This window comes from Mustela lutreola, chromosome 2, assembly GCF_030435805.1.
Source record: "Mustela lutreola isolate mMusLut2 chromosome 2, mMusLut2.pri, whole genome shotgun sequence".
In the NCBI taxonomy this organism is placed as follows: Eukaryota; Metazoa; Chordata; class Mammalia; order Carnivora; family Mustelidae; genus Mustela; species Mustela lutreola.
Window position 1 is genome coordinate 144382208 of NC_081291.1, and position 14581 is coordinate 144396788.

General features: G+C 41.5%; 1 protein-coding gene across 3 annotated transcripts in view; it reads right to left on the bottom strand.

Moving 5' to 3' along the window:
- The window catches only part of MME (membrane metalloendopeptidase), a 100626-nt gene extending 86272 nt beyond the window's left edge, over positions 1–14354 (bottom strand). Inside the window, exons 1-3 of one of the 3 annotated variants that reach the window (XM_059163704.1) lie at positions 14214–14354; positions 9440–9606; positions 8668–8703 (exon numbers count right to left, since the gene is read on the bottom strand). In XM_059163704.1, coding sequence (XP_059019687.1) covers positions 8668–8703; positions 9440–9596 — 193 coding nt within the window. In that variant the 5' untranslated portion in view covers positions 9597–9606; positions 14214–14354. Of the gene's footprint in view, positions 1–8667; positions 8704–9439; positions 9607–13674; positions 13808–13940; positions 14076–14213 lie in introns of those variants that run through there. The other 2 variants (XM_059163706.1, XM_059163705.1) reach the window with 2 other exon arrangements.
- Between the last annotated feature and the right edge of the window lie 227 nt (positions 14355–14581).

The window sequence follows — 14581 nt, forward strand, 5'->3', positions numbered from 1 at the left end:
ACATATCTATGGCTGGAATTTGTCTATTTTCTATTCATCTAATTATTAACATATTGAAATGAATACAAAGTGGCCTTAGAAGGCCACATAAATTAATTCCTATACAACAGATGACAAAGAACAAGGAGGGTAAGAATAATGCTAATGTATCAGACGGCATACAAAGAAGTCCTATAATTACAGGGTAAAAAAAAAATTTGACTTTTAGTAGCAGTCTGGGGGAAAATGGAAACATTTTGGAGAACCCTGTATGTGAAACCAACACATTTTAAAGCAGGACTCTCCAGGGTAACTGCTCCACGGCAGACCCCGTATTCTGACCTTGATTCAGAAATGGCTGGTCCACCAAGCCCTCTGATCCCACCTGCATCCCTGACTCCCTCTGAAAGCAAAACCCCGGCTCATGCAAACAACGCTTCCAAAGTCCGATGCTGAAGTAATTTTAATTTCCTACTTGATTTTCTGTTTCCCAAGACTTTCATCAACATTACGCTCATAAAATCCAAGAATAGATACTCGCTCAAACAGAGATGCTTGAGTGAGGTTATTTGGAAAAATTTGGTAGCCCCTGAAAATGACCCATAACCATTCTGAATTGCAGAAATGGGACTAAATATTTAATAGCAATCAGGAGATCAAAATAAAATTACCTATAGACGGACACTGGGGAGATGACAAAAAGGGATGAGGGTAGTTTGGTTTTGTTTCCTTTTTTTTTTTTTTTTTTAAGATTTTATTTATTTATTTGACAGAGAGATGACAAGTAGGCAGAGCAGCAGGCAGAGAGAGAGAGAGAGAAGAAAGCAGGCTCTCCGGTCAGCAGGGAGCCTGATGTGGGGCTCAATCCCAGGACCCTGAGATCATGACCTGAGCTGAAGGCAGAGGCTTTAACCCACTGAGCCACCCAGGCACCCTTGGTTTTGTTTCTTAATGATTATATTAAGTTACAACTTGCATACCATAAAATTTGACCAAGACTTTTTAATAAATTTATACAGTTGAACAAAACCATCACCACAATCCAACTTTAGAACACTTCCACCTCCCAAAAGACTCCCTTGACCCATTTGCAGCAATCCCTGCCCCACTCCCAGCCCCAAGCAATAACTATCCTTGCCTTGTGCCTTTTGTAATTTTGCCTTCTCTGGAAATTTCATATAAAAGGAAGTGTATAATATGCCAGCTTCTGTGTCTGACTTATTTCTCTTAATATAATGACTGAGGTTCACACGTGCTGTTGTATGTGTCAACTTTTTATTGTTGTGTGGTATTCCCGTTTATGGCTGTACCATATTTTGTTTATTCACCTGTTGATAGCCATTTGGGTCGTTTCCAGTTTGGGCTATTATGAATAACACCATAATGAACAATCACATAAAAGTTCTTGTGAGGACATGTGTTTTCATTTCTCTTAGGTAAACACCTAGGTGTGGAATTGCTAGGTCGTATACAAAGAGTGTGTTTAAGTTTTTATGAAAATCACCAAATGTTTTCCAAAATGATTTTTACATATTCAGTTGTGATGTCCTGAGGTATTTTCCACTCACACCAACATATATGATGGCTCCAGTCTCTCTCTCCATCCTCACTAACACTTCATACTGATTTGTTTGTTTGTTTTTATTAAGCCTTTCTAGTGGGTATGAGGTGAGGTTGCATTGAATTGAGAGACTATATTCCAGTTTTCAGTCAGTCAGAAACAGGCTCAAGAGCAGCCTCCTCCACTCCACCACTACACTGTATCTCCTCTCCTAAATGCTCAGAGGAAATGAAGTCTTTCAGGATTCAAAGGTTTGGGAATTCTCCCCTCATGATTTTTTAATTCTCTATTTTTAAATTTCCCTTCAATAATCTATGAATATCACCAATTTGATCTTCCTATTACATCAAAGGGTTACTGGAAAGCACCTTGCTTTAGCCTATGGATTTGGTGATGAACAGAGCAAAGGAAGACCCTCGGGCCACAAGGGGTCTTGCCACACCTCTCACTCTACCATGTTAAGTGTATAGCTAGGGTCCTCATCCCAGCCCAAGCTACAGTTTACAGACACTTTCCTTCCCATAGAGGTAATTTTCATAGCTGCAAAACAAACCTTAGGATTCCAAATAAGCTTACCAGGCATTGCTAATTTTCTTCCCCTGCAGCCATTTCATTCAACTTACCGATGTTTTCCATGCCTTGGCCATGCATTAAGGGGGGAACAATGGCAGTGCCCTCCTGCTTAAATTCTACCCAGCAGGTAAGAAAAATATGTTACAGGGACGCCTGGGTGGCTCAGTTGGTTGGACGACTGCCTTCGGCTCAGGTCATGATCCTGGAGTCCCGGGATCGAGTCCCGCATCGGGCTCCCAGCTCCATGGAGAGTCTGCTTCTCTCTCTGACCTTCTCCTTGCTCATGCTCTCTCTCACTGTCTCTCTCTCAAATAAATAAATAAAATCTTTAAAAAAAAAAAAAAAAGAAAAATATGTTACATATGTTTGTATTTATCACATAACTGATTCCCTTCTTGGAAAGGATTTGATTGACAGACGCTAATTATAACCAGAGAATTTTTAAAGAGAGTATTGCTACACAATTGTCAGGAGAATGGTGTCAGGAAAGCTGCCCAAAGCAAACTGTCACATGCCACATTTAAATTAACAAGGCAGCTTCAGCTGGCTTTCCAATAAGATACCTGCTGTGGAAACCTGCTGTGTTCTTACTGCCCAGAGGATTTGTTTCCACCTTAATTACATAATGAAATAGCCTCATCTCCTACTCTGAAAGGCTGCCACGCACCAGGTAGCCCTCCAGAGTCCGTCTGATGTCTTTCCTGGACTGATCTAGTTGTGCTATGTTCCTTCATGGAGACTTCCGGGCTGTTAACAGGCAAGAAAGGAGAGAGACCATGGCCAATGGCGAGCCAGGGATTCCCTGTTGCTTCCAGGAAAAGGTCAGCTGACACCAAGACACCTCACCTAGGGCATTACCAGAATCTGATCCTTGCAAAAATGATCAGGAATTTGAAGGTTCATATTCAGAATATGAACCCATTATCTCACCATGCTGAATCTATCTTTCAAGTGAACAGAATGCCTCTTTTCTTTCTATTAATAATTAAACACTCATCAAAAGTTTGCTTGGTAGGAAAAAAAAAAAATTTGCCTGGTGAGTAGAGAATTAAAGAGGAAAGGAAATGAACAATTCTGAGAGGTTTCATCCAGGTCTCCATGCTCTGTGAACCAATCTCTCGGGTCTACCATAATTATGCAGCATACAACCTACACAACTGTACGGACAGTCTTTTTCTCTCTCTTGTGCATCATATTGCTCATGTATCTTAACTTAGCTTCTCTATCCCCTGGAGAGTCTAAGACAACACTGTTAATATTGACCCAGCAATTGCACTATTGGGTATTTACCCTAAAGATACAAATGTAGTGATCCAAAGGGACACATGCACCCGAATGTTTATAGCAGCAATGTCCACAATAGCCAAACTATGGAAAGAACCTAGATGTCCATCAACAGATGAATGGATCAAGAAGATGTGGTATATATACACAATGGAATACTATGCAACCATCAAAAGAAATGAAATCTTGCCATTTGCGACAACGTGGATGGAACTAGAGCGTATCATGCTTAGCGAAATAAGTCAAGCAGAGAAAGACAACTATCATATGATCTCCCTGATATGAGGAAGTGGTGATGCAACATGGAGGCTTAAGTGGGTAGAAGAATAAATGAAACAAGATGGGATTGGGAGGGAGACAAACCATAAGTGACTCTTAATCTCACAAAACAAACTGAGGGTTGCCGGGGGGAAGGGGTTGGGGAGAAGGGGGTGGGATTATGGACATTGGGGAGGGTATGTGATTTGGTGAGTGCTGTGAAGTGTGTAAACCCGGTGATTCACAGACCTGGGGATAAAAATATATGTATATAAAAAATATATGTTTATAAAAAATAAAAAATTAAAAAAAAAAAATTAAAAAAAAAAAAAAATTTGCTTCTTTAGACCCCTCAATTCCAGGTTGTATTTGCTGTGCTAAAAATCACTGATGAAGATGTTCAATGTTCTCAGTAAAATAGTTGGTTTCTGGATTGAAGAGAGATTTATTTATTCTCCTCCTTCTCAGTGTGGATTTAATTATTTCAACGCTCAGAGAGTCTTCTTATGCCTCTGAGCATTAGGTTCTAGCAGGAGAGGAGGCAATCTGCTTTCATATGTACAGACATAGGGTATTAAATGTTGGAGAGACTCCTAGTCTCCTTTGAGACAACATGGAGAATTGGTCATGAGTATGAGTTCTGGAACCAGGTGCCTGGGTTAGAATCCTAGCCCAGGTTCAATCATCTGTAAAAATAAGATGTAATGGTACCTATCTCCCAGGGTCATTATGAGAATCAAGGGTGTTAATATGTAAAAACCGCTTACAGTAGTGCTAGACACATAAATAATCAGTGGTAGTTATTATTATTTTATTGTATTATATTCTAGTATTATTCGTCTGTATTCTATTATTATATTCCTCTACAAATCCATGTAACATAACATTCCTTCCCTACATCTCTATAATACATTCCTCAATTTATTTTTTTTTTTATTTTTTAAAGATTTTATTAATTTATTTGACAGAGAGAGAAATCACAAGTAGGCAGAGAGGCAGGCAGAGGGAGAGGGGGAAGCAGGCTCCCTGCTTAGCAGAGAGCCTGATGCAGGGGTTGATCCCAGGACCCTGAGACTATGACCTGAGCCGAAGGCAGAGGTTTAACCCATTGAGCCACCCAGGCGCCTCTACATTCCTCAATTTAGTAATGAAGAGGCAGCTTGGTGGGAAACATCCATGTGTGTAGGTGGGCGCAAGTCTGAATTCTTCAGAGATAGCCTTCCAGTAAGTAGCTACGGAGGATGTCTTGGTTCCCTCTGACCGCTATAACAAATTACCACAAACCTAATGGCTTAAAACAACACAAATTTACTATCCTGCAGTTCTAAAAAGGGGTATCAATGCAGCATTCCTTCTGGATGCTGTAAGAGAGAATCATTCCTTTCCCTTTCCAGCTTCTCAAGGTGGCACACATCCTTTGGCTTATGGCTGCTTCACTCCAACCTCTGCTTCCTGCACTTCTGGGCTTCTATCTCTTTCTTTGTTTCTAATGCTCCTCCTGCTCCCTTCCCCTTAAAAGAATGCTTGTGATTACACAAGGCCACCCAAATAATTCAGGTTAATCTCCCTCCTTTGAGATCCTGAATCCAATCTGCAAAGTCCCTTTTTTCCAAATAAGGTAACATATTCACAGGATCTGGGGACAGGAAGTGGCTATCTTTAGGGAGGCATTACTCCACCTACCACAAAGGGAAAAGCACTGGATATCTCTGGAGATCTTCAAGCCAATGGAACCTACTCGGAGGTGACTCTACCATCCCAAGGGGACCATGGCAATGTCTGGAGACAATTTTTGGCTGTCTCAAATTTTTGGCTGAGAGGGCAATGGTACGAGACATCTAGTGAATAAAAGGCCAGGGGTGCTGCTAAACATCCTATAATGTACGGGACAGCCCCCTCCCCCAAAAAGAATTATCCAGGCCAAAATGTCAACAGTGATGAAGCTGAGAAGCCTTGATTTAAAGCATGTGATTCCTTGAAATCTTCTGAGTCAGTAAGGCTTCAGCACAAAGGAAGCCAGTTTCAGGACTTAGAATCACATGGAGAAGTTTGAGAGATCACAAGTAAACTCATAACTCCATGTTTTTGACCATCTTAGATGGTAAATAAGAGATGAATAATATTACTCATGCTTTAATAGTAGGGTTTTGAACACTGCCTTAACTTGTTATTTGTTAAGTAGTGTTTGTTTTATTTTGGGTTTGGTGTAATCTTTCATACTGATACATTTCATACACACACAAATTATCTTTAGGTATGTGTTATAAACATCATTTGAGTCTATTATAGATATTTAAATTTACAGATGCTCAGATTTAACATACCTAATACCAAATACACTTCAAGATATCCATGGCCTGCAAAATTTCATTTTTGCCTTAGTATGACTTGATTTCTATGTATTGACTTCAAAGGATCGAAGAGTTTGGTTTTTTTGTTTTGTTTTCCCCCTGGCTTGTCATTTATTTATTAATTTTTTTTAAGTCAACTCTATGCCCACTGTGGAGTTCAAACAACCCTGAGATCAAGAGTCGCACGCCCTACCGACTGAGCCAGCCAGGCACCCCCTGGTTGTAATTGAAAAGTGTCCAGTGATCCTTCTGAGTGACCCAGAGAGCAACAGTCACAGCCACTGTCTACTTGTGAGCTGTTGTAGTGATGTCCCATCAGGTCATTCCTATTCAGTTTACAGAGCTGGTTAGCCTGTCACGAATCTTATAAGCAAAGTATCAGCTGTCTTCCAAGAGCTTTATTGGCTTCATAAAGTCAACCTTAGCTCCTTTAAAGATGTCTGGTCATATCTGAGTCTATGCATGTTTCTCTCAAATGCGACATTTCAGTCAGAGCCTGGGCCTCATAACCAATGTTTCCAATTAGGGCCGCATCAGCTCTTTGAGGGCAGTGGGGGCTCTGGGAGCCTGTGCAGCACACTCATCACTTGCCCTGACACCCTCATCCATCCGGAGAACGATTTAAGCTAGAACCAACTTTCACTGAAAGTGAGCACTTTGCCTAGAAATACCTACTTTTCCACTTCTCTAGAATTCCATGCTTGTGTCTGAATTCCCCCAGTCTTTTAAAGTCATCTAGAACTGTCAAGAGGAGACTTTATACTCTTTTCAACATCTTTTTCCTCCCATCTTTCTCTTCCCTTCCGTCCACTGGACTCTGCCCTTTGCCTTTCTTTAATACTCTCTTCTGCCCAAGAATTCCTGTAGAATTTTGTTAATTTGCAGCAACTTCTAAAAATAGCAGTTGTATCTTCTATGGCGGAAAAGGTTTACTAACTAGCAGGGGACTGTGGGCGTGTGAGCAGGCACGAGTGTGAATACTGTATCCACGAGTGTGTGTTTCATCTTCATTTCATCTCTCAGGAATAATAGTAACTATAAACCTGGAAGTATTCTAACAGTTTGTAAACAGAGCTGAATAAAAACAGAGTTATTCAGCAACTGACGCTATGTCTACTGTATACGTTTCTCTGCCAAGGAACAGTTTTGGAACTGTTTTACATCTGGAATGATTTCTAACCTCCCATTAAAGGATACATGTCAAATATGTCTTAATGAATGGAGGTTTGTTAAACACTATTTTAAAAAGCTGAAGGCCCACCCCTAAGCAGTAAGTCACATCTAAGAGTCCAGATTCCAGGTATCACATTGCTAATTGTGGTAGGTACCCCGAGGGGAATCTGCCCAGATCTCTATGCCTCCCTAGTGAAAGGACTCCATTTCTTCAAAAACAAAATAAAAAAGAAAGAGAAAATGGAGTAAGAAAGAGAGAAAGTGTGAGAGAATCTATAGCTTAAGAAACTTAAAAGACATGTCAAGTGTATTAAGGACAGAGAAACTTGGAGACAGTCAGAGGTTCACAGGAGACAGAGGGTGACAGGTAAGCAGGAGGTTCTCGAAACAGGAAGGTAATGAGCTTATAGTAAAAGCAGCTGGTAAAGAGAAAAGTGGGGCAGGGTTTGGAGGAGGAGCAAAAGGTAAGATTGACAAGTTAAGCACACACCAACTCTGGAACAGTGACCCTGGACATCTCCCAGCCAGGGTATCTGTGCAGCCATTTCCTGGGGAATAAATAAACTTCTTTGGTTTCTGGGAAAGCCTTTGGATGGGCAAGTCCCTATTAGTATGTTGAGCAGCCAGTGGCTAATGTCCCAATCAGGCCTCCCTCCAGTCATGCAACCACATCTTAGGTGTCCTGCCAGCACACATGAGTTCCAGAACGACTACAGCAATGAAAATCTCAAAAAACAATACAGAAAAGCAAAGGGCAAATATTCAGAACACAAGACTACCACCTAAAATCCCGAGACAGTTTCTCATCATTATTTTGCAAAGGACAATGAAGATCAAAAACCCAGATAAAACCATCTAACAGCAAATGGTTCAAAATCATTTGGGACAGGTTATTTCTCGGAGGAAATGTAAACATTAGAAAGGAGGTTTAGACTCTCCTGCCAAAGGAGACAAGAGGTAAATGCCGTGTTCATATCCCAGGGTGTGGTGCTCAGCTGCGACCTTTCTTCTCCTTGTCAACATGTTTTTCTTTTATGCACCACAGTCTAACCGATGTGCTATCTCAGAACTCCACATGCTTTCTCTGTTCCCTTCTCTGACTTTACAGACTACATTTCACTCCCTTCTTGGTTCTCACCTGCTCACGACCTGCATCGAGAAATCAACATTAACGATACGGCCACGCTCACCAGTTCAATGGGTTGATTTTCTTTCTCCAACCACGGGGCAAGCTCCATTAAGCTAGAGATATAGTTCTCTATCATCCTACCAAACACTCCAGGTATGAAAAAAGTAAGTTCTTTTTTGGAATAAACTAGCTAATTAATCTACTACTTATATTTAGATTCTCCTTGACTATAAATAAATGAGGTATAAGGAATAAAAGTATAAACAAAGAAAATGTAGGGATGCTTGCCTATTAGCATTTGATTTTTAAATGCCATCCATTATTTGCAAAACTTTTAAATTTAAAAGCCATCTTCTTACCTGATTTTATGCAGTCTGATGACTTACAAATACCATCTAGAAAAAGAAGGAAACATGCATAAATATTTCCAATATGGTTTTCTAATTTCTCACTACCTTTTGTTCTTTTAAAAACTGCCAACTAAATAATCAATTCCATCAAGCAAGAGCTAAGAAACCCGAGTATTTATATCATTGTCAATAGCTAGAAATAAATATACAGAAATAAAATTGGCAAATCCTAAATTTAAAATTTTGATAATGATGAAAACAGTGCATTAATTGTATCATCTCTACCCACTAAGACCTAGGTCTATCAGATTGAAATAATCAGCCCTTTTAGTCTGATAATCTTTTTTTTCTTCCTATTAAGGAACCAATCTTTTCTAACCCTTATTGTGAAAAACTTCTAAGACTCAAATTAGACCTCTTAGATCCCTGTGAGCTCCTTTACATTTTCAATGACACAACAAATTGCACTAATTGAAGTTGGCCATAAAATTGTGCACACCTTAATTAAATAAAATTACACATTAGAATCCTTCTAACATAAGCATGAGTACACTAAATATACTCGGCAATTAATAACTTAGCTCAAACATGACAGACATTGTACTTTAGTCCGAGTTCATTGTTTAGACATAGCGATGTGACATTTTATAAAGGAATCTTTAGACCACCATCCTTCAGCGTCCCTCTCTTTAACACATTCATTTGGCAGATGAAAAAAGCATCAGATGAAGACCCCACTCTTGTGTGCAGGTATGTGCACACAAGTGTGGTAGTAACTCACCATCATAGGTTGCATAGAGTGCGATCATCGTTGCAGCAATGACAGTAAGGAGCAGGACAAGGACCGAGAGACTGATCTCCAGGGAGGTCCATCGTTGTTTCTTTGGCCTTGGAGTACTGATATCCGTTATATCCATCTGACTTTCTGATCTGCCCATCACCTAAAATCTGTAAATAAAAAAAAAGAAAAAGGTCTTTGAATACCACTAATAACAAATTAATAAATAGAGAAAAAGAAGAGGAAATGTATATACAATTTTCCATAGGTTTAATGTGGCTAAATAAAAGTAAAGAGTTAATTCATTTTAAATAGAAATAAATTGTTGTTGAAAGTCAGAATTTTGATTCTGAAAACAAAGAGTACAGAGCCAATGAATCAGACATGACAGGTCATAATCAATCCATCTTTCTCTCTTTCTTTTTCTTTTTTTTAAATATATATATATGTATCACTGATGATCCAAGCAAAATTAGACAAGAAGTCTCAGCTAAATACTCACATAGGACTCCTTTGGCAGTTCATAAGCAAATAACTGCTGCACCATCATAAAGCAAAGTTTTAAACTCACCCTTCTGAACTTTGGACAACATCAAAGGTGAATTTTGTATCTTGCGCCAGTGGCTTCTTTATAAGCATGGAAATCAATGACTAATACTTTGAGGTTTTGACTAAGCAATAATTTGAAACATGAATACAGATAAAAACAAAAAAGGAACAAACACTTGTGAGAGTTAATTTTTAGTCTTAAAAACAACTTTTATTTTACAGTACAAAATTATAGCTACTGCTGATGTGGGTATCTATTAACTGGTTAGGCAACATTCTAAAAATGGTTACTTGTTAAGCCCAAAGTCAGCGGTTTACACTCAGGGATGAAAGATGTTACCCTTAATCAATGTTTCTTTATGCGATGGAAGAAGAAAAATATATATATAATTTTAAAAAATTCTACTTATTTAATTATTATTTAATTTGTATTTAAATTAATTAATTTAATTGTATTTATTTAAGATACTTATTTAATTTGTATTTAAATTAATATGAATACTTCTACTAAGAGCTGACATTTATTGAGTACGTCCCATGTGTCAGTTCTTAGTGCTTTATACTAACTGATTTCATCTTTGTAAGGTGGCCACTAATATTCCAATTTTGTACTTAGGAAACTGAAGCACAGAAAATTCAGGTAATTTGTCCAACTACACAACTAGTAAATGTCCTTTACATACAACACATTTGGTCACTGCTTGAAATAGAAATATATCATCAAACAATAAAAGCTATTTTAGATCTTAGTGCCAGAAGTTTTGAGAGGGGGGGGAAGGGAAATCAAAGGCATGTAAGCCGAAATACTAAATTTCATTATGTTTCTCTTAGAGGCCTTGTGATTTTTTTACTGACCATCCACCAAAGCCCAGACTTCAATTTTTCTGCATGACTGTAGAAAAGAGCATCATAAACTGACAGACTAGCTGTTTATAGTTTGATACAAATTAAGCATATAATTTAGTTCCTAGATGAAGTGACTGCTCAGAAATACCCCTAGAGTTAAAGAGCTTTGTTGAATACCCATAATCTCCTGTGAGTGTGTTTTGTGGAAACTGAGGCACAGGATAAAGTTGAAATAGAGTCTATATTTGAAGTGTGGCCTGGAAGATCTCGCTGATAACTAGGAATTTAATCTCTCCAGTGAGTTATTAATAAGTGAACAACAAATGGACTTTAGAGTTCTGGATACAAAGTCTTAAGCATGCTGTTCTCTTGATTACACGAGGCTATAACCAAGGACAGACTATCAAATAAAAATATTTTATTAGATCATGAAAACTGTGTCTGCTCAATAAGAGTGGAATGTAATGTACCTGAATGTTAAAATGTCTTACTTAATGGTTATGTAACTCATGTTGGCTTAGTCTCACAGCGCCTGGGGTTATGATATGGAATTGCATTGATCGTGGTCCTTGGAGTTTTAATAGGGATGGTGACTGGGGAAAGAAAAGATGGGACCAAATTTAGTACTTGGACACCATACAGAGAGATTCATAATAAAAAGAATAATTTTCCCAGTTTCCCCAGAAGAATTCAAGAGCAACCCAAAGAGCATCTGAATATTAATCACATTTCCCTTTCTGGAGCATGTATCTTCCTGTTCTAGTATTTCAGAGACAATCTACGGAAGAGTATTTCTCAAATAATACGATCCACTTCTCCGTTTGGTTCTTAGAAACAATAATCAGTTTCTCTAGGGCTACGAACAAGGGCAGCCACAGGGTTAAATTAAAGCTGCTCTTTGGCACCACCAGGCTTCCAACTAGCAAGAAAACTAGTAGGTAGGCATGTCTGTCTTTCTCCCTGCTGTGTGACTTTTTCTTCACATCTCCTCCTTACCATGGAGATTGGGGTAAGAGGCAGCTGGGCTCCCAATGGTTGTACACCTAAGCCCACAGAAACTGTTATAGGGAAATAGAGGCAGTGACCAAAACTGCTAGTCCTTTTATTGGCATCAAAAAGGTATCATCTTTGAATCACCTGCAAACTCTCCATCTGCCACCCTTGTAAACGCTCTGCGACGTGTTTTTTGCTCCTAAGTAACACTTCTGAACAGCACTGAGCAAAAACAGAAATGAGGCCAGTGTAACTGCCTAGTTAACCTTGTCACTCATGTTCAGATATCTGTGGTGGATTCATTATTTTCTTGTAAGAAAACAGGGGTCAGAATCTCAAACACAGGATGGAAGATATCACCAACTCCCAGTCACAGAAGAGCCACCTCAACCACACCCAACTGCATTTTAGGGGAGGGAGGGTTGGGGTCAATTGCACAAAAGAATACAAAAAACAATTTATAAAGTTGACACAGTTCCATATAAAGTAGGATATGCCAAAAAATACCTAACACGTTTAAAACACTGCATCTCAATGTAGTGATATGGTCAGAAAAACTTAAACCAAAAAGTAGACACATCTCCAGGAAAGCATAGAGATCTAGGAGATCTAACCCAAAAAGAAATCTGTGAACTTCAGTTTAATAACATCCCCCAAAGAATAAATGATTATTTTGCTTAAGTAGAAACTGCATTTCAAAGCAATATAACACAGCAATTCCTTTATCAATTGAGAACAGGCATCACTTCATGACAGAGTCCAATCAAAGACCCTACAGGATAATAGTTTTGTTAAAGGGAAGCCTATAAACCAAAGTGATTTTCCTCTTCACAGCACTTTACCACGCTAGCATTTCTGCAAGCCCCTGAGAGTACACTACTGAAACAGTTTGTATGATGGAAACTGAGGCACAGGAAGCAGTAGAAACAGGTTCCATATTTAGGCTGTGGCTGCAGAAGCTGAGCAGGCTCAAGAGAAATCATTTCCTTTTTTTTTTTGCCAGGACATTAATTTGTAGATGTTCCCAGGGCCCGGGGTACGGAGTTCCGGACACCAAGTACCAAGCATATCACTCCCATATGCAGTGTAGCTATTCAAAAGAAGTCACAGCTTGGAGTTCAAGAAAGTCTCGGACAAATTTCTGTCTGCGCTGGAACCCAGAAAGAACGCAAGAGTGAAGACGCTGCAAGCTTTCCAAGCCGATCTGCCGATTAGCAGGTTCTAAACGCTGACACCGCAAGTCAGGTTAACTACTTTTCAGTTTAATAAAATTACCATTTGCATCACCTATAGGGGAGGAACAGGCTCGATCAAGTGGCTAAAGAGGAATGTTTGGCTGCAATTATCCTCGTTTTCAAATACAAATAGCAAGAGACCGATCAGGTGAGGAAACTTTCATCTACAAAAGAACTCCCCTCTGCTCCCGCCCACCAACCCTCGCGGACACAAGCACGCTATCAGCATAAATTATGTAAGGCAAGATGAAGAGGTAGGATAACGAGAGATCTTCAGGTTAGGAAAAGTAAAAATAGAAAAGTGAGTTACAAATGAGAAGAGAATCCTACAGAAACCAAAATGAAAACAAACCTTCCCTCAAAGGGGCGGGGGGGGGGGGGAGAAAGAAAAAAGAAAAAGAAGAAGAAAAAGAAATCAGTGTCTCTGCAGCCGAATGGCAAATTCCTAGCCCCCAAATCCGTCCCCCTGCAATTCGGCAGCGCTGATCTCGACAAGCGAACACAACCCCCGGAGGCAGAGGCTGCAGGGAGCTACGGCAAGGAACCTGAGGAGTCGCCCCGACATCACTCGCAGAGCCCTCCTCCCAGGTCACCCTCTTTGCCCCTTTGCCTCACTCTTCAGGTCCTAGTTGCGGCTCCTTCCCAGGGCACGCCTCCCTCGCCCACGCCGCAGGGTCCCGGGCGCTCGGTGGCACCCGACCCGAGCCTCCGACCCTGCTCCGCGCGCCTCCCGGGCAGCCGCTCCCCTGGGTCGGCTGTACCCGCCCCGTGCCCGGCCCGCCCCGTGCCCGTCCCGCCGGCTCCCACCACCCGCGCGCTCTCGCGCCCTTCGGACCCTTCTCCCCAGCTCCCAGGTGCTGGCTCGCTCTCCCGGGACTCACCAGTGGGATTCGGGAGAAGTTGGAGGCGGCTGAGCAGACACATCCCGACCAATGAGCGCGCGGGGCCGGGCGTGGGGAGCCCCGCCGAGCGCGGGTCGGTCCGTGGGTCCGCCCCAGCGCGCCCCGAGCGGCGCGGGCTCCGGACTGCGGGCGGCGGCGCCGGCGCCGAGCCAAGGCCGGACTCCCGGGAGGTTCCGGGCCCCGCGGCGGCCGGGGCCCGGGGGAGCGAGGGGGAACCGGGCATCCCTCGGACCCGCGCCCGGAGAGACTCACCGTGGCCTCTCAGCAGATCCCGCGCCGGGAGTTGGGCGGCTGCTCCCGCCTGCGCTCGGTCCAGCTTCGCCACTTGCACATCTCCGCGCCCCGCGCGTCTCGGCGCTCTCACCCCCCCTCCGCCTCACCGCCGCAGGACGAGCGAGAGGAGCAGTTCTCTGGGTGACCTGAAGGTTTCCGCTAGGTCTCCCGAACCCTCTCACATCTTGTGTGGGGGGCGGGCGTGCGAGTGTGCGAGAAAGCACCCCCCCACACACACACCTCACCCTTCCCAAAAGGGCTTTGCCAAATATTCTTGGAATTGCTCAGCTTCGGGGCTTTCAAGAAAACAATACATTGCCTCTACGAGATTGTGTAGTGCTGATGAA